The sequence below is a fragment of the Cuculus canorus genome, chromosome Z (assembly GCF_017976375.1).
Source record: "Cuculus canorus isolate bCucCan1 chromosome Z, bCucCan1.pri, whole genome shotgun sequence".
NCBI lineage: Eukaryota > Metazoa > Chordata > Aves > Cuculiformes > Cuculidae > Cuculus > Cuculus canorus.
In genome coordinates this window covers 9,785,100-9,806,054 of record NC_071441.1, presented here as the reverse complement: position 1 = coordinate 9,806,054, position 20,955 = coordinate 9,785,100, and the positions used below count along the sequence as shown (strand labels likewise).

Here is a 20,955-nt window from a genome sequence, read left to right as displayed (position 1 = left end):
GGTGGCTCGGAGTAGCTGCAATGTGCAGCGAGGTGCGTTTGCAGCACACACACATTAGAGGGCTATCTAATGCAATTACAAACTGTGCATCAGAAAGGCACCTGCTGCTCCTCCCCAAGGGGCCTGGGGAAAAAAAAAAAGACCTGGGGGAGCTGAGAGGGATTTGAGCCAATAGCATATGTTATGGTGTGTTGGTTAACACAAGGGCTGCTTCCTGCTGTGAGAGCAGAAGTGATGGTCATTTAAAAGACATTTCTGGCATTTGGTTTTTAATTTCAGTGCAAAGAAAAGTACAGAGGCAGAAGGGAGAAAGGAAGATTTTCTGGTAAACCCACCAGCACAGGGCAGATGAATGTCATGCTGAAATAATCCAAATAATTTGAGGACTGTCCGTGCTGAGAACAGCAGTGTGGGGCTGCAACGGCAGGTTCTAGTCAACACCTATGTGATCTCTGTACCCAGGAACACATAGTCCAGCATGTAAACCTCATGGCAAACTTTACCAGCTGCACCCATCAGGGCTCTGACTTGCCAGAAGCCCTGGGACCTCTAAAATGGATGAAGGGGCTAGATCATTCCTGATTTACTAACAGTTATCTGAAGAGTAAATAATTATTAATTGCTATTAGTTAATTAATACTGCAGAATATTGTTTTACACCAAACTTTTGCGCAGGTCTCATAGGCCCTCCTCTTTCATTTCCTCTGTCTTCTTTTAGCACTATGAGATGAAAGTATTAGCTGAGCTGTGTGACTTTCCACTTGCTGGGCTGCAGCAGCACCTTCCAAGTAAATGCAATGCTCAGAAACCTCATGGCTGGATTGCAAAGGGTAGCTGGAGGCAAACAGATGGCCAAGAGAAGGGGTGCCCACGTCATAGTTTCCGTTGCTTATACTTACAAGTTGCTTTGCATGGTATCTGTGGTTGTCAAAACCATCCAGGCCCAGCTGCCTTTTCTGCTGTGGCTTGTCTCATCATTGTCATGCACATTCACCGTGGCTTATTATTTGAGTGCAGAATTTATCTGCACCATTCCTGGTATAGTGAATGGTTCTTCTGGTTATGTGACCTCATTTTCAAGAAGTTAGACAACACCTCCCAGAATTCCCACACTGAGAGACCAAAATTCCTCTTTGGAATATAAGTGGTGAATGGGTGAGTCGTGAATAGCATCTGTTTGCCTAGCACTGAGACACTAAGTCCACTGACCCAAGCTTATAAGGTTAACCCACCAATGAGCGTGAGAAGTCTGTTGCTAACACACCTCCAAAACGTAGGTCTGTGATTTCTCTGTTTTGTAGCAGTTGCCAGACACTTGTGATGCTGAATTAGTGATTTCTGCATTACAGGTCTGTGCAGGTGTGGATTAGCTTTAGCGATGCAAAAGAGAAGCATTAGCAGGTTGTCTTTCTGTCTTCTTCTCAAATGTAATGGTGGAGATATTATCTGCTAATGCAACAGGAAAAATCCTTAGTCTTATATTTCAGGAATATCTATTCCTAATTTTTCAGAAGAATAATCAGTGGGGAAAAAACTGCAAGTCACCAGCAGAAGGAAAATCGAGCAATTTTAAGACAGAATTTCTCATCCTGGGGTCAGCTGCTTTTGTCGTCTAATACCATGGTACGGAAAGAACCCATATAATAAAGGCAGATTGCAGACAGCTTATGGACCAGAAGCATGGGAGTTGTGAAATGAAAGGTTGTGTCTGAAATCCTTCGTGTGCCCTGGTTTAAGTGATCTCCTGTAGCCTCGGAACAGCCACCAAGGGCCACTGTCCTGGTAGAGGATCCCCATTCCCTGTGAGGTTAACAGAGACTGTTTAACTAGCTTGTCAGTAAATGCTAGTGCAGATGTTTTTATCCTGCATGGATAAAAGTAATGTTTGTTGCATGTTGACTTATTTTATAAGGCAAAACCTTAGTGTTTTTCTGCTGTACCAGGTGGCATGTGGAGAGTTCTGTGCCCTCATGAAGGCAAGATGTCAGAAAACCTGTCTTTTCTATTGTTAGTTACTAAGGAAAGGAGCTGACATTTGAAATGGGCTTTATTTTCTACACAATTACTGATGTTGTTCCCCAACAGAAATAAAAGAGATGGCTCAAAGGCAAGTTCCACCTGCGATACCCAGCAGATGTTGCCTGAGCTGACACAGCCTCACTGCTGCAGGGCAAGGCTGGCTGGGTGGCTCCTGGAGCAGCGCAAGCAGCACACCTGCGAACGGCCTGGTGCTATTGGAGTCAGGGGCTAGGCTTTTTTTTTATTTGACTAAGTACTAAAGATAACAGTAAAAATGAAGACACTCTGTGGCTAGCTTTGCTCCTAAGCTACATCTTCTTGAAAGAGAAGCAAGACAGGCTTTGAAGAAATGGCTACCTGATGTTATATTCCTAAAGCCTTATGTAAGCTTTAAAACCTCAAGAGGCTGGTGAGAGGCAGATATCCTGTGTGGCACCCCGAGATGTTTTACAGCTATTCATAGACTTATTTTCTAACCACAGGCGCTGGTCTGAAACAAACCCTTACGCACTTCCTGGGGCCTCTGAAAACCCATCACGGGCCACAAAGCAAGGTTGTTCTGCTATGAGCATGCTTTTTGTGCCTGGCCAAGCTGTATCCGGCTAGCTGCACTGTGTCGTTAAGGAGGATAGTTTGTCTGGACAAGGTCACTCTTTGTGTTTCATTGGATGTGAGGTAAAGGCAGTATCTCCTCAGGAAAGCGAGTTCCTGCTTAAGGGATGCCCCACGTATCCTGCCTGGGGCAGGTGTTAGGAAGTGAAGAATGTAATGCTAGAGTTTCTAGCTCTCCAATAAGATGGTTTTTATCATCCTAACAACAGCATGTTTAGTTGGGCTTTAGCCCTTCCATACCTTTTACCTCCATACAGTTGGAATGACCTTTGGTCTTGTTTTCCATCTCACTATAGTGGGTTCCAGAGCTGCCTGAATGGGGTTTGAGGGTGGACGCCTGTGAACAGGAGCTGGGGGAACATAGAAGACAGTGTGACCTGTTGAACAGATTGGTTGAAGATTAGGACTTATGTAGAGGGAAGATAAAATCAGGAGTCACAGTAGGGTTCAAACCAGCAGAAAGATGTGTGTTGTATATGTCTAGAAAAAAAGAACAGTGACATACCACAATTTATGTGAAATACCAGCCACCAAAATTAAGGTGGCTCATTTGGGCTAAGATTACATGACCAACTAATAAAAGTGTCCAGAAGGCACACACACTAACAGTTTTTACACTGAAACATCAAAGAGAAAACCTGCCCCATTTTAATGGATCAGTGTGTGGGCTGAGACTACAGTGTGTTTTCGGTAGGGAAATGGCTAATCCTGAAGCCTACCAGAGCAAAGGCTCCAGTGAATTCTGTGGGTTTCAGACAGAACTATGACTCACCAGTGCTACTGAGAGGATATTGATGAAATGAATTATTGCAGATATAGTATCATTGTCCATTATTTTGTCAAAACTGAAGAAATTCTCTCCCAGTTTTAGTAAGTTAAAGGAAATAAACAGAGGGAGGAGGGGGTAAGACCATGTCACCAGAACAGAGATATTCATGAATATACTCTCTTGAATATTTATTGTAATTACAAAAGGAAAAAAAAGTCCAACAAAAAATTAAACAAACAAAATCCACTTGGTATACAGAAGTCACATAGAAACAGAATATCCAATGGAATACACATGGTCTCTACGTCCACACGGAAATAAAGTCTGCACTTGGATAAAACTTGTACTTCACGTTCAGACAAGAGCTTCTGTGATTGAATGCAGAAGATTCACAAAGTTTGTCACCCAGCAGCATTTTTAAACTAACATACCTTTTAGAACCACAGTAACTATATTGCAGTAGGAGTCGGGGGAGGAGGTACAGGCTGAGTCTCATCCCCCTCACAAATGTATTCTAAGCAAGTACTTCAACTTTTCTTCAAAAACAATTCAGCAAGAAAGTGAGCTTAAGGGAGCCAGAACAGCTACATATTTTTAAGGTAAGCATTTATCTTTGTGTATGTAATCACATATCTATGAGGAACGATAAAAACACTAAGTAGAATTATCTGCCAGTCCTTGAACAGTCAGGTCACTTAGCAATAAAAAGTTTAGTTAAAGCATCCTCTGTCCTGTAGCACTCTGTATTTAATGGTACCTCATATTGTGACTGTTACTTTGTCTGCTGCTCAGCTATATCAAGAATTTCCTTTTTTTCATTAAGTAACCCCAAATTTCTCTTCTCATACATTTCCATTTCTCTCTGGTCCGAATAATTTTGCAGAAGATTTTTGCATGGCAGAAGATATAAAACCAGGAAGAATTTTAAGGCCTGCTTATGTCACTGCAAGCACTGTCCTGTGTTACTTAATGCAATCTACTTTGCTTTCTCAGGGAAACTATTTGATGACACGGGAAAGGAAACCTGGCGTACTTGTATCCAGTGTGCCTTAGAGTTTCTCTTCCTGCTCATGCTAATTTAAAAAAAGCCCCAAACCTAAATCAGCCTTATAGGTTGTCACAAAAAAATGCATCTGAGGAAATAAAAATCTACTCATGTATCTTTTACTGTGGTACTAACGAAAAAAATTTGTCATGAAAATTGTTCAGCAGAATCAGTGTGTGTGTCCCCTGCCTGGCACAGAACCAGCAACCCATCTCTATTTAGCAAAGCTCCAAGGTGGATGACACGTTCCTTTGAAAACAGATACGTAAAAAGAATTAGAATTAACAGAATAAACATCTGTGGACCCAGCTGGGAACCCATGGCAGACCACTGATTCATGGTTTATGGTCTCAAATGTACCCAAGGGTGTAGCTGTATACTGATCGCCTTGCTTGTCTTCTTAGAATTATTAGGAATATGCAAAGATAACAGGAAAGGAAAAAAAAATGATTGGATGTCTTCTTTTAATTTATTGGTTAGATTCTGGGCTGTGTTTTGTTTCCATTTAAACCCCAGCTTCACCGATACATGGAATGTTCAACATTGAGGGCCATGTAACAGCTGAGTGAAGAGTGTGGCTCAATGTATTTAAGGATATATCGTCCATCTTTAGGACCTGGAAAAGTTAAGAAACAATTGGCAGAAGTGACTGACTAAGTTTAGCGTGCTTTCACTGTGCTGGACCATTTTGACTATGACCTTCAAGCTGTTCCTAAACATGTTAACTCCGGGCACCAACTGACATTTGCTGAGTCCTCCACAAAAGTAATGGGTATTCCTATTTCATATTTCAGGTACATACTATGAGTTAACTATTTCAGATTAAAGAAAACATGCCTGCATGATATTATGTAATGCAGGCAGAGAGAGCACATAACTGATCCTTTAAGAATAAATAACTCACTGTAACTGCTGAGCTCTAGGATGTTCTTTTAATGCTTCTGGGAAACATGCTTTAAAAATATAGGCAGATAGTTTAGAAATGGTTACAAGCATCTTCTGACTGAAAGCGCTGTCCCACTAGTGTTGGTGTAACATGATGATTTTCAAAAAGGACACTCAAAACTCTAAAAGTAAAATTGACATGCACTTGCAATAAACACACAAATATCTTTTACCATTGTCTCATATTTGAAAAATAGTTCAAAAGACTTAAGAATATTCTTACACTACACTGGTAATGTGTTTATTATATAAATTTAACTACAAGACAGGTACATCTATTGGAAATCTTAAGCCACACAGGCATCATCAACAGCTTATCACACATACAGGACAATTCTCCCTTTCACACGAGTTTATATACACCGAGTAAATAATTAAATATTGCACTTATTGGCCCATGATTCCTCAGTTTTGAGGTATTCAAAAATAGAAAACATATTTTTAACATATTTTCATGCAACATTTAAGACATTTGAATTCCACGAACACTAGAATATAGGTTATACATTCTGACAGTCAAACTGAGCCACAACACATCTGACATTACTGACAAAATATTAAACAGGAGTTACAGCACTAACATTTCCTTTAACACTAGTTGCAGGTACATGTCAGAATTACTCGAGGAAATTTATCACCAGAAGTGGTGAGCAATCTCTAGCTTTCATTTCTGCTTGTTATGCAAGTTATTAGAAGATTAGGGCTTTTGCTTCCCCACCAAATCAAATAACAGGTACCTTATTCTACAAATGACAAGCCATTTACATCTGCTGGAACCGTGGATAATGAACCTGTGGTCTGCAAATGTAATGCAGTTCACTTCTGGTGCCAATAATAATAATAATAATAATAATAATTTATGGATAAATTCCACTGTGACATTTAAGGAAGGCTAAATTGAACACGAGCAATTAACAGCAAGAATTGAAGAAGTGTCAAAGATGTACTGCTATGTTTATGTGTATAATATATATTTGTAGTTAAAATTTCTGCTACAATGAATGTCCATGCATAAAAAAAAGTTAAAAATAAAAGTTCGAATTGCAAAGATAAATGACATTTACCCCTTAATAAAAAAAATTGGTAGAAATAGTCAAATTAATTGAAACGTTGCCTCTTTAAAGGAGATTTGACAAATGATAAACCCTGGAGAATCTGGATTCAGAATGTATGGATTAAAAGACTCTGTGTATGGATAAAATGGCATAAATAAACACCACTCACTCCCCTGTTGGCATAAGTGAAGACATGTTGCTTTACACCCCTTGAGGATTTACATACTCATGGCCTCACATCACTGAATCAGTCATCCTAAAGAACTTGGGCAATACACTCTGTGTCTTTCTATGTGAAACAGGCCAAGGAGGAATCTGTATCTCAACGGACCAGCAATTTAGTTGATGTTCTTAAAAATGCAAGTAATAAAGCTTGCCTCGCACAAACAAATATAGAAAAGAGTAGTTGGGAAGAATTTGGGAGAGGGGCTTCATTTGAAATGCCAATACAGCATCTTTTATCTGCTGTTGAAGAAACAAAGGCATCATCATTAGATGTAGAATTTGTACCACTATTTTTTTCCTAAAAATGCCAAGCTCAAAGCATTCTCAAAGTTAGGATCAAACTCCACCAGATTTTGTGCACCCTGAAACAGCACTTCGTTCCTAAAATAAAGAAGGTGCAGGTGGTACAGCTGAATATACAGAGCTGAGCAGACTGGGAAGAAAACTTAATCTTTCAGACTGGTGCTCTGGAAAGGCCACATAGATATAGTTAGTTACTCAGGTAGTTTCTCTAGGCATTACATTAAGTATAAGCACAAAGGAACAAACAGTTCCAGGTAACAGTCACGTACACAGCTGTTCAGAGGAAAGAGTATTTTTTTTTGACAGAAAATCAGGCTAGCTCATACATATTTCAAACCCCAAACAAACATGTCTTTTATCAGAATCAAAAACATGCATCTGAAGGTTCAACTCAGCAGGGCTTGCTATTGGTTCGACAGGTCAGTGCCAGGAGGCACTGCAGGAACCAGTCACATTCTGTGCTCTTGTGTGCTCCCAAAGCATTTTCTGAGAACTAGTTTGAACAGGCAGCAAGCAAGACACTGTCAGAGCATGATAAGGCTGGTGCATTACCCATGCACAGGATTAGCCTGCTGCTGAAAGCTTTAGTCTAGATCATAACTTGGAAAATGGGTTCAGCTGACACTACGGAGCTCCAGAGCCTCTGCCCAAAGGCATCTAATCACTCAGAAATTTAATGGGCTGTGTGTGTCCACTGCTGTATCTCACAAAGTGTCCCAAATCTCAGCTGGAGGGACTATTTGAGGCTGGACAAATAGGGCTCCATGACATCCAATTCTATTTCTGTGCTGAGAATGAAAACAAATTAGTACAGTACGTGAGTACTTTTTCACCAAGAATCGTGATGAGACTCTCTTATTGAAGATTTTAATTTAATGATCCAGCCCTCTTTCATTATTAAAATAGAACTCTTTTTAGTCTAGTACTTTCCCTTCACAGAACTGTGCTACACCTGTGGATATATCAGGGATCTAACCAAATCCTGCTTGTCTCCTCCAAGAACTCATCATCAGTTACTACTGGATATATGTGAAGAATGAGCCATTGATTCTCTAAATTTTGGTCCTTGATCAGGTTGGGATGGGATTTCAAAAAGTGATTAGCCTAATTCTACATGAATTTAAGAAAACCGCAGTTCTATCAAATAAGTCAAGAGAAGCTAAATTAGACTGAAGGAGTTGAACTAGATTGACACAGGCTGCTTTTGGATATCCTATTCTATGAATAGGCCAAGGCATAATTATAAATAGAATGAAAATTCCGGTCCTGCTACTTGCCTCAGAATTCAAACCGAATTTTTAGAATGTTTGGGAAAGGCATAATAAGTTACTTCTCAAAAGGCATTGTGTCTCTCTACAACAGCCAGCTTCCTAATGAGAGAGGTACTGAGATCATGATGCTCCTGATCTAAATGTGACCAAACGTCATAGCAGAGGACTCAATATTGCTATGAAACATGTGGCAGCAAAAGCCAAGCTATGATGGAAAATCAAAGCCTATTTTTCCAACAGTAGGCAACTCTGATTGTCAACAAAAAGTCTACTTGAAATTCCACACATTTTCAGTTTCAGAAGAGGGGATTATAGGATAAAATGGGTTCGATGGCACATGAGCAGGTCAACCTCCCGCTCAAAACAGAGTCAACTAAGGGGTCTGAGCAGTCTACCTAGGGCTTTAGGCAGTCTGCTCTTGAAAATCTCCAAGGATTTAATGTAAAGACTCTAAAATTTTATCTGACTAATTCTGAACTCCATTACAATGCCTGAGTGTCAATACAAAGATTCTAGGAGTTTTTAAATACTTACTGGTTCTGCTCCTGTATTTCAAATGAAATCTTTCCTTATAACACAAGGCTGGCAGTCCAACGAACAATGCTGTCAACATGCTGCCTTAGATAGAGGAGAGAAAAGCAGCATTCCTGGAGAAAGGCAGGCTTATGGTTGGGATAGCAAATTACTCTTCCACCTGGCTTCTCACTGGCCTCCAAAAGGACAGTGCCTTCTCTTCGTGGAAGTGAACAAGGCAAGTCCAGTCTCCGTGACTACTAGGAAAACAAGTGCTTAAGTAAACTAGCTAACAGGATAGATATGGTTTAAAGACCAAAACTGAAGAAGGAACATGTATTCATTTATGTTAGGCAGCCTGTTATGTGCCCTGATGACACATCCATATTACATGTGACTATATGCTTTCTTTGGAAGTATTCTTTACTGTGCCAAAGTTTGTGTAGGTTATTTAATAAAAAATAATTTAAAAGTGGCTATTTTCTCGTAATGTATTCCAGGAGTTGTATAAATTACCTTCAAAACCAGTAATGTGTGTAGAGGGATTTCTTTGCAGTTGTAAGCAGTTTGCAGTATCTTGTGTTACTTCCTTTTTTTAATTCGTCTTCTGATTTTTCTCATTGCAGACAGTTTAAGAAATGTCAGGCTTGTCCTAAATTCTGTCTAAGTGGAACAATAAAACAGTTAACACTTCTTCAGTTATGCCATTTAGTTAAAAAATATTATTGTGATGCAAGTGAAGCAGTTATACAAAGTACTCCAGAGCACAGATGTAAGAAACTGCCACCAATTACTAGAGGATTACTTTAAAAAACTCTGAAATATGACTGTTTCAAGCACTTTAGTAAAAAAGAATTTGCCCTTTATTCTGCTATCATCATAGCCTTTTGTTGTTCTTATTAATATATTCAGCCTAATGCTAGAGATGTTGACAATTTTTTATTACTCCTAAAGTTTAAAAATATCCTGTGAAATTCCGATTGTCTTGTCAGAATAGAAATCCTCGTCAAAGTGAAAATCAGGTCAAACTCCAGTTCACTGACACTAGCAGCGCTTCTGTAATAGATGTGAGTGAAATAACAGGTATTTGTAGCCATGATGAGGTGAAATTCCTGAAAACTTAATTATGCAGATTTGGCAGCAACAGGAAAAGACAAGTCCTTGGCTATGAACAACTAAGTGTAATGAATTTGGCTCTGTCAGGGCTAATATAGGACTGTGCGTTTAATATCTCATGCAGGTAGAAATGGAAAGAGCTAGTTAGCCCACCACTACTGGAGTAGTTACTACCAGGATTTCCATAATGGTGGACTGAGAAATTAAATCCAGTTTCAGACAGGTATTAAGACAGACATGCAGATCCCATGGAAAGGTAAACATGCTAGCTATCCAAACAAGAGGGAGTACCTAATAATTCTGAGGGTCTGCACTGAATACTCACATCCAGTTGAAAAATCACAGGGAAGTTTGGTGGCTTTGGGTCCAGGATCTAACCTCTCTCTAACTTCTGCAGTTTCCAGTCAACCATGACGTGTAATATAATGAATGTAGATTTACCAAGGCAATATGCTCCAGGAAGTTTCCCGTATACAAATAATCTGAACAGAATGAGGGATTGGCTCACTAGAGGAACATTTCTAAATTGATTTTCAGTCAGGATAAAATATAAGTGGCATTAGGGAGCTTATTCTATAACCCTCTGGCTACTACCCTAAGGATTCAACTGTATAATTTGAAACTATCGAGAGTCAGTTCTAGGCAAATGTGGTCTGAGGACGTGGCACCGGCTGAAGTAAATGTAATGTAAAACAGTAAAAAGAAAAGAGAAGCTAATAGTCATCTTGCATGCAAAATCTTGATACTAAAATATGAATTGTCCTTTCAAACTAGTAACCTCTCCAACTCCATACACATACTTGACTAGCTGCTGATGTAAAAAAATCCCCCTATTTTTCTCCAAAATAAATTAATGAGACAGTATTAGTAAAGGCATATAGACCATTCATAAACACTCTGTTGGCAACAGAACACACTGGAGCTGCCTTTGCAGAGAGCTGCATTAACAGCCACAGTTGGGCTGCTGTGGAGGAGGGGTGTCCTTTAGTCGTGTGTTCTGCTTGCTGGCAGCGATGGTGGGATCCGTCTCCAGAGTTTCCGACATTTTGTCACAGATGATATCCACGAGTCGCTCAAATGTCTGCTTGACATTAATGTTGTCCTTGGCGCTTGTTTCAAAAAATTCAAATCCTAAGAAAATAAACAACACATTTATGTTTGATGCATATCCCAGTATCTCAAATAAATGCACCAACTTCTCTTGGGCAAGGAAAAGCAGAGAGACACTCAGAAAGCAAACATGTGAGTGTGCACATGTAAGAGTGACATTGCAAGAGCAGTTAAAATTCTAACACAATCAGAGTAAGTACACTAGTGCTATATGATTTATTTATTTTATTTGCCAGATAAAATCAGGACCAGACGAAACACATTCCCTTAGATAAATTCTACTTTAAAACAATTAAAAAACTTACACAGTTTGAAAGTATTACTAGTTCAGAAATGCTCTGTATATCCAGCTATTTGGAAGGAATAATTTACTGCTCCATCTCTATTATGTTCCTCTGAGCATTATTCAGCTGGAAATAGCCACTTTCAATGTGTTGTTACACTGGCGCCAAAATAGACAACTGTGTTTGGAAATAAGCAGGTATAAAACTAAGCAAGACAAGCAAAGATTTCTGTAGTTTGGTATCTACTTAATTTAGAGGTGAATGCATGGGACCAAAGGGACTCACAATCCCACAAGTCAAATAAATAAAACAATACAGAAATAAGTAGTTTAAGTAATAAGAGGAAAAACTACTGTACAGGGATTTTATCATACAATTTCTATTAATATTGGCAAGAAGTGTAAGGATAATCTCACAGGTACAAGTATATATTGCCCTGAAAATCTTTCGTTTCCCCATTTCTCTGAAAAGCAGGAAAACTGCATACTAAAAGACTGTCTACAGAAATTATGTATGTGGAGATTTGCATCTATATGGCATTGGTTTAGTTTAGCTTGGCTTTCCTGTCTCCTTTGTGCTAAACTAGAAGGAAAAGTAAATGGGGAAAGCCAGCATAGCCTCACTTGCTGTTGGCTTCAGCTCTCCTGCAGAGCTCCATGCGGGAGAAGACTGTTCAGATCACTTGGGGGCTGTTTGGAGAAAGAGCCTCTGGTGCTTTGTATGGAAACCCAGATGCAACTCTAGGACAGCCACACAGTCAGATCCTACCACAACTGTAAGTACCTGCTCCACAGGAAGTAGGAGGAAAGCTCCAAATAGGAACCAGAGGGCAGAAGAGTTGAGGGACAATGAGGAATGGCACACCAAAGCCTTGCAGAAGACAACAGGAAGATGAATGAATGTTAAGGACATTTCTGAGGGATGCAGTTTTTACATATAAGAAGATGGACTAACTGGCAAATGAAATGATCAAGAAATGGCAGCTATGACAGGAAGGTAAGATATGTGGACAGAGAAAAGCAGAAAGTGAAAGGAAAAGAGTCATAAAGAAGACAGGAGACCAATGCCAGGAAATACTGTAAAATACTTCCAGAAAACAGGCCCACTACCATGGTTAGAATCTTCTGCATAAGAACACAGTGAAAAACTTAGAGGCGTTAATTTTTCAAGTAAGAGGCTTACGGAGAGCACAAACATATTCATATAAAATAAAAATAGGTGTTACAGGTGTGGTGAAATCTATGGAATTTCAGCTAAAATTCTGATATAAGAAGGGAATTGTAGTCACAGAAGTGGTGTAGCTGGATATCAGGCTGTGTCTCTGTACACAAGCCATCAACTTAGTCTTTAAGTGCCTTGGTGATCCAGGACCTCCCCAGCTAGACCCTGCATGGATGAGAAAATGCACTGATCTGTGAGAAGGTTACTGAACTCCCATCTGCCTCCACAATGAAGTATTTGCTTAATTCTTTACAGGAACTGTACCGTTGGGAATTTTGGACAGTCCTGGAGATTTCCCGCAGCAGCCCCTGCTGTGCATAGGCCAGCTGACAGGAACTATTAATATGCTTAAATGTGCTGATAAATATCCTAAGTAGAGAATGAGGCCATGCTGTGGGCTCAACACAGGTAGTTCCTGCTGTAGGGTGGATTCAGTTGCACAAAGGTAAGACACTTGTAGATGGTCTGTGGAAACTGTTCTTGCAGATGTAGAAATGGTTGTGGGTGTGTGGGACCAGCTGGATTACAAGAATTCAGCAGAACAAGAGTCCAGAGAGTGTCATTTGAAGTGGATGAGGACACCATTGAAAAGACCCTTGCAACAGAGGCTCCTGTTGCTATCCAGACAGCAACTGAACTGGCAGGAGATCCAGTTCCTCACCCAAGTGTTACTTTGTGTAAAATATCCCAATAATTAGTGGATTGGGATCTTTTTTTTTTTTTTTTTTTTAACAGAAACTGTTTGGGGAACACTTTCTAAGAGATAGGGAGCATTTTCCCTAGCAGAGAGTGTCTGGAATAAATACATGAACTCTGGTTGCTTTCCATTTTGTTACGGACTATTTTACAGACTTTTTTTTCCTTGTGACCTCTCTTCCTGGTTCATCTTGCACTTATTTTACTAATAGTGCTTAGATAATCTAAGCTTCTAAAATGCCTGTGTATGAGGGCCTCTGATCGATGGCTTTTAATACTTCCTTCAGTTTTTTTTCCCCCTGCTTTTTATTAATGGAGAGAAAAGATTTTCCACATGAGTATAAGCCTGAAGTGAGGCAACTCTCCAGTGACACTCAGGGCAGCTGAACTCAAAGAACGTCATGTACCCACCACCCGTGATGATCTGTACTGCTGCTGTGGATGAGACTGGGAAGAACAGATTGCTGCAAAGATATGACAAAGCCCAAGAGGCAAGTGGGTAGGTAAGGCAGAATAGAGCTGAAAAGGAGAAAATCCAAAATATTGAAGTGCTCTCTTCATGAACAATTTGTGTGGAACATGCATCAGGACGTTCTAATTTAAATGCCTCTTTTTTGTGTTTAATTCAGTTTTCCCTCTGCTGTCCTTACAGGAAGTCTCTTTCTTTTTTCTGCTTTTCTGCTCTCTTCCCAATAGCATTGACTCAAAGAAAGCCGGCAAGCTCTCAGCAGCCCCACAGAGCACTACAGCAGCAGGGGCCAGTCAAGACGCCAGCATGTTGCTTTTGTTTACCTGTTGAGCAATGATGCACACAGAAGAGTTTGAATAACCTCTCTGAAACACATGAACAGACTGAATTACCAACTTTGTTTCCTCTTTGCTTCACACTTGTCCTGGTTCTATAGAGGTTCTTTAATCAATACTCATTAACAGTCATTTATGCCCGTTAATCAGGAATAAAATGCCTGTTAATCAGGAATGAAAAAAAAAAAAAAGAGAGCTATATGCAAAGGGAAGAAGAGAAAGAACAATCCCTTTGCAGAGCCTCCCTACCCTCCAGCAGATCCACGCTTCCACCCAGCTTAGTGTCATCTGCAAACTTGCTAAGGGTGCACTCAATGCCTTCATCCAGGTCATTGATAAAGACATTGAACAGAGCTGGACCCAGTACCGAGCCCTGAGGAAGCCCACTTGTGACTGGCCTCCAGCTGGAGTTAACTCCATTGACCACCACTCTCTGGGCCCGGCCATCCAACCAGTTTTCAACCCAGGAGAGTGTGCGCCTGTCCAGGCCAGAGGCTGACAGTTTCTGAAGCAGAACACTGTGAGAAACTGTGTCAAAGGCTTTACTGAAGTCCAAGAAGACTACAACCACAGCCTTTCCCCCATCCAGTAGTCGAGTCACTTTGTCATAGAAGGCAATCAGGTTAGTTTGGCAAGATCTGCCTTTTGTAAACCCATGTTGACTGGGCCTGATCACCCGGTTCTCTTGCATGTGCTTCATGATAGCACTCAAGACCACGTCTTCCATGACTTTCCTGGGCACTGAGGTCAGACTGACAGGCCTGTGGCTCCCTGGATCCTCCCTGCAACCTTTCTTGTAGGTGGGCACAACATCAGCCAGCCTCCAGTCCAGTGGAACTTCCCCAGTCAGCCAGGACTGCTGGAAGATGATGGAAAGGGTTTTGGAAAGGACATCCACCAGCTCCTTCGATACTCTTGGGTGGATCCCATCCGGCCCATAGACTTGTGGGTGTCTATCTGGGCAAGCAAGTCTCTAACCACCTCCTCTTGGATCATGGGAGCCACATTCTGCTCCTCTTACTCCTGGGTTTGTACATAGGGAGAACAACTTCCCTTACAATTAAAGACTGAGGCAAAGAAGGCATTAAGTACATTAGCCTTGTCTTCATCCCTTGTCACTGTTGTTCCTTCTGCATCCGATAGGGACGGAATATTCTCCCTAGTCCTCCTTTTCTTGTTAATGCATTTGTAGAAAGATTTTTTTTCTTATCTTTCACAGACTTAGCCAGTTTGATTTCTATTTGGGCCTTAGCCCTCCTGATTTTTATCCTGTACAATCTCACTTCCTCCCTGTAGTCCACCCAAGATGCCTGTCCCTTCCTTCAAAGCTCATAGACATTCCTCTTCTTTTTGATATCTCTCAAGATCTCCCTATTCAACCAAGCTGTTTCTTTCCCCCACCGGCTCCTTTTCCGGAACACAGGGATGGTTTGCTCCTGAGCTGCTAGGATTTCATTTTTGAAGAGTGCCCAGCGCTCGTGGGCTCCCTTGCCCTGAAGGACTGTCTCCCATGGGACTTTGCCAACCAGCCTTTTGTGCAGATTGAGCAGACTTATCTGCTGGGAAGTGTCCCTGCTCATGGCAGCAGGGCAGGCTGGAACTGGGTGATCTTTAAGGTCCCTTCCAACACAAACCATTCTATGATTTTATTATCTTCTTGAGAAAATGTGACATTAAAGGACACATCAGCTTGCAAACTTTAAGCACAATTCCACAGACAAGAGCTATATTAATGTTTCATCAGCTGATCATGAAAAACTTCTGGTTACATAACGAAGGCAATTTCATTTACTAGCCCTGATGTTATGTTATGTTTAACAAACGTCCTCAAGGGTGTATTCCCACAATAACCTATCCTTCCTTGAAAAATACATGCTTGAACTGTGATCCTTAGTGTTGCTCTTACTCTTAGTGCAAAGAGAGACAGACGGGTGGCATGATTGCAAAGGGCTTTCTTCCTAGGAAACTAGACTGAAACTAGCTGCTAACCATTACTGTTCTTCAGAGTACCTCCTACACCTGCAACTATAGCAGCAAATCTATTTACACTGTGCTCTGCTTTGTTGGCCAATTGGATGAGACTTCTGTGGTCCAAACAAGCCCAAGGGCTGGACTTTGTGAAGAATAGTATTAAAACATTAACCCCTGAAATAAGATTTCAACATTACTTCAGCAAAGAGAAGTGCTTTAGGATCATTCAGATCGAGAAAGTGTAAAGATTGTTTACAGAAATGCTAAGATATTTATCCAGCTTTCAGGGTGGCATGATTTATTTAAAAAATACAGTGGAAGGAGGACTCTCAGCTGTGACAAAATGGACAGACTTGAGGGGCATTTACTAGTAATGCCTTAGCAAGCACCACCTCTTCTGGTCTTTCAGAACAAAAGGTTTCCATAGAAATTCCAATTGTACTGATTTTGATCATGGCTTCCAGATACCTTTTAAATGAGTGCATTTGGGCGATACATTAAACTCCTGGCAAAGAAATTTTTTTCAGTTTGTCTAGGTGAGACATTCCTTAAGCAAACACAATCCCTCCCGTAACCCTTGTAACCCAGCTCCAAGTGCAGAAAGCAATGGCAAGTTGGCATCTACTCCCCCCAAAAAACTCTGTGCATGTTGTAACTAAACAGAAGGCTGATGTTTGTCAGTGCTGTCAGTCTGTCTCCTTCCTCTAGCACTAACATCTGCCCTTCAAAAAGAGCTAAAACACACTAAAGGACAGAACTATGAACAGGCATGTTCCAGTGCAACCCAATTATTTTAATTTTTAGCGCAAAGTTAGACACAACCATATGTCCACGCTCTTGAAGCTGCTGGCGATCCTGCCTACCGCACTGCGGCCTCCAGCCAGCCATGGAGGCAAAACAGAACTTGCTGTTCTAGCTAGCTATGTGCTGGGGTGCCAAGTCCCATATGATTCCTGATTTAGATGCCAAAATTACAGACCTAAAAAAACCTCTTCAGTTGCTGCCTAAATACACAGATGCGTAATGCCCCCAGTACTCATAGATGCGTAATGTACACATTACCCCTCAGGACTCATGCCCCAAGGCAAGTGAAGGTTCACTCCAGCCCTGATGCTGGGGAGCTACTATCTTGTGCCCCAGCCCTGGCAGGATTCATAAGCCAGTTGTGTTCCTGTTTCTTTCTCAGCAGCAGGCCTGGCCTTGCAGGCTTGGTCAGATTATAGAATGGATGCTGAATTGCACCCCATATAAGCACATGACACTGACAAACACTCCACTTTCAGGCTTGCTGGTGTGCTAAATGAGTTTAATTTGGAGAAATCTAATCAACCCTGAATCAGGTTTCTGCCATCTCCCCAGCACGACCATTATGTACATACATGTCTGAGCCAAGAACAAAATGAAAACAAAATAGGCAAAGCAAGCTGATTTTTGTTTGAAGTAAGAAAATTTCTCCTTGTTTTTCAAGGAATTTATTTTCAAAGCGCTGCGAATCAAAGGGAAGGAAAGAAAATAAAAATTGAAAATCAAGACTTGGAGGCAGAAATGACCCCAAAGATATGAGATTAGAAAGAATGGAGAGGGGAAAATGACCCAAAAGTAAGTAAAATAAAATATATTTTAAAAGCTGAGGGGTAAAATGACTACAGGCTATGTGCTATGTAGCGTTCAGAGCCCTTTGTAAGTGCTCTGAATGCAGCATGAGGAAAGGAATGTGAGAGCTCACCTAGAAAAGACTTGGTTTGGTTTGGCTTATGACATCCCTTGCTGGTCTCCGGGAGAGACAGTGTGCCAGTCTACATTTAGAAAGGTGGATAGTACACTCTAAGTCATCTTCAGACTGGCAAGAAAGGTAAGAGACTGGCATGGCTCAGTGGACACCTGTGGCTCCAACTAAACGGCAAGGAGGAACTGCACAGGCAGTGGAAGCAGGCTCAGGTATCTTGGGAAGAGTATAGGGATGCTATCAGATTGTGTAGTGATGGGGTCAGGAAGGCCAAGGCATGGCTGGAGCTAAACTTGGCAAGGGATGCAAAGAATAACAAGAAGGGCTTCTATAGGTATGTAAATCAGAAAAGAAAGGTCAAAGAAAATGTACCTGCACTGATGAGTAAGAGTGCCAAGCTGTCAACAACAGCAGAGGAGAAGGCTGAAGTACTCAACAACTTCTTTGCCTCAGCCTTCACTAGCAAACAGTTTTCCCAACATATCATGATTCTATGAAAAAAAAACTGTTTCCCAAAGCCTTAACCATCTGAGCCAAAAATGGACCTTATGAACAAGACCTAACAGAAAATGTGGCCAGATATTTGAGGCAAATCTTGCAGCACTCCCCTATTACCTAGTGCAGCATGAGCACAACAAGCAAAGCTTGGACCTATGACAGGATTGTACTCTTGCAGTATTTCCAATTAAGAACTAATGACTGTTGAAATAATTTATAGCACACACATAGCAAATAGGAGTTGTACAGAAGCACATGAACACCCTAACAACACATAAAAAATTATGTACCTAATTCACATGCACAGCAAAATGTCATAGATAAATGGAGAAACTGTGTGTCAAACTACATACGCAAATGTCCATTTGCACGTGCAGTTACTCAGAGTCTACTCAAAGCTCTGCGCACACCTCTGATTGCTAATCCTTTGCCAGAATGTAGATCACAATAATATATCACACAGACCATGAATTAAAGGAAACAAGAAAATCCTGCCATCTGTGAGTCATTATTTTTATTTCTGTTCTAACAAGTGATACCAAACTTTTATGAATGTATGAAGCTTTGAACTCAGCTGAGATACAAGAGATGAATACGCCACAAAAGCTGTGTAAGGAATTGAGCTGTCAAGTGTGCATGGATTTGGCTTGCAAGAATTTCCAAGCCTTTTTTTCTAAAATGCTTTAAAGCATGTAAGTGCTCAATATACTGTGATTTCACTTAATAGCCAAAACATGCGGCGTTCAGAGCAAACATTCATGAAGAGACAAAATAGCATAAGCATTATGTTCCACACCTTTTTTTTTTTGTAGTGATTAGTGAATAAACTTATTTAAATGTGTTTGCTGTGATTCCTGTGTCAATATTAACATTACATTAATGGGTTCTCTCTACTGGCTGGTTTGTCACATTTCTATATTTTTTTCAGTTTGGTATTTCCTGTGAGGTAAAGTCACGTGATTCAGCTGAATACACTCTGTTTTTGTCTCATTCTAACATTACTCTTTTAATGATGCTGGTGTGTTAAACAATCATGATCTAATTTCTGAAAAACAGGAGGTACAAACTTACAGAAAGTACAGAATAGGGTGACAAGGAACGGCTAAGGTGCAAAATGGACTTCGTGTTGAGAATGATGAAATAGTCAGGGAATTTCAGCCTGGAGGGGCATGACAGAAGTCCCTGAAAACAATGATGTTACAAAGCAGGCAACAGCAAACAATTTTTCACTGTTTCTTCTGTGAAGAAACATTCACACAAAACTAGCAAATGGCCGATCCAAAGCAGAAGCAGATAAGTCAAATGAACCGCACATATTTAAAGGATGTTCTGGATGGTAAGATTTTACATGTTTTCAAATACACCATTGGACAAGTCCATGGGAAAAAAAATCCTGGAAGGGCTATTGAATATAAAGATATTGCCTTTGGTTAATGAGACCCACAAGTATAATTTTCTACAGTCTGGGAAAGTATTGCTGTATGTCTGCCCTTTTATACTTTTCACAAGGTGTCTACTTTTGTCCATGACTGTAGATAAGGTAGTACACTGCTTGCAGCTAAGATCTATCGTGGTATTGCCATCGTGATGTCTGACGTCATTAACAACAAACTTTAACAAAAATCTGAAAAGGAAATGAGACAAATTGTCATCCTAAACATTTTGTTAACTTCCTTTTAAGGTCAGATTTGCTTTTTTTAACCATTCCTTTTCTCTTTTGAGAACTTCTGTTAGTGTTATGAAAGAGGAACTTGGAGCTACCACAGGATACTTGGTGAGTTTAGCCAGACCTTCACATGTAATGAGATCTATTGATGGTTGATCTAAACCACTTGTTTGGGATACTGAGATTCAAAGAAATGATTGATTACATCTCATTAATAAAATTGAAGGCCACACATTTCAAAGAGGTCAGCAGCCACAAAAAAGGCACAATTTTCTTATAACGCTACTCTCAACAGGGCGCCGCCTTTCCCAGAGGTCTAAATGCCCAGTGTTCTTTTAGAATTTCTGAAAATCTAGCTCAAAATGTACATGTATTCATTTTCTCAGTGACTTCAAATAAACCAGGGCTGAAAATAAAACCACACTTGAGAACACACTGTTTCACAACATGTTCTTTGTACAGCACTTGTGTTGTTCTTGCTTGTAATTGTGCCCGTAATGAACGTTGCAGATCATGGCATTCAAAGGACTCACAGTCTTAAAATTTCTTGCTGCACACAAAAATCTATATTGTTATTTTTAAAACCTGCCTGAAAGAGATGTTATCAACTCACTGGCAAAGAAAGAAAAGACAGTCCCAACTGTCTGACACAACTCATGTCCTTCAAACTGGCCAATGTGGCCAAAGTACTTCCTAAATTCAGGGAAACTCATTCTGCTTTTCCTGACACCATCTCCCACAATCTCAGAGCAGATTTAATAATGACTGCAGCTGCACAGGAAACATGTAAACATTTGTGTGCAGTCTGAATATAGTAAATGACACTGGATTAGAGCCACAATTGATCCACTACAATAATCTGCCCTTGAGATAGACACACGATGTATATCTGAGAAAGGAAAACCTCAGAATACATAAAGATGAGAATAGAGGATAATATGATTCTTTAAAGATTGAATTCTAAATCCCAGAAGTTAGAGTTTGCTTTGAAGCCTGAAACATCGGTTTTGATATCTGTCTCATTACTATTTTTTTTTCTGTTGCAAGCATTGGTTATTGCAGCTGAGGATTCCTGACTGTACAACATGCAAAGTTCCTTCTCATCT

At 40.4% G+C, this 20,955-nt stretch overlaps 1 protein-coding gene across 1 annotated transcript in view; it reads right to left on the bottom strand.

Moving 5' to 3' along the window:
* Window positions 1-3,571: 3,571 nt before the first annotated feature.
* Window positions 3,572-20,955, bottom strand: part of RAB3C (RAB3C, member RAS oncogene family) — a 124,152-nt gene continuing 106,768 nt past the window's right edge. The window contains exon 5 of the mRNA XM_054055113.1: window positions 3,572-11,004. Within this exon, the coding sequence (XP_053911088.1) occupies window positions 10,817-11,004 (188 nt within the window). The 3' untranslated portion in view covers window positions 3,572-10,816. The remainder of the gene's footprint in view (window positions 11,005-20,955) is intronic.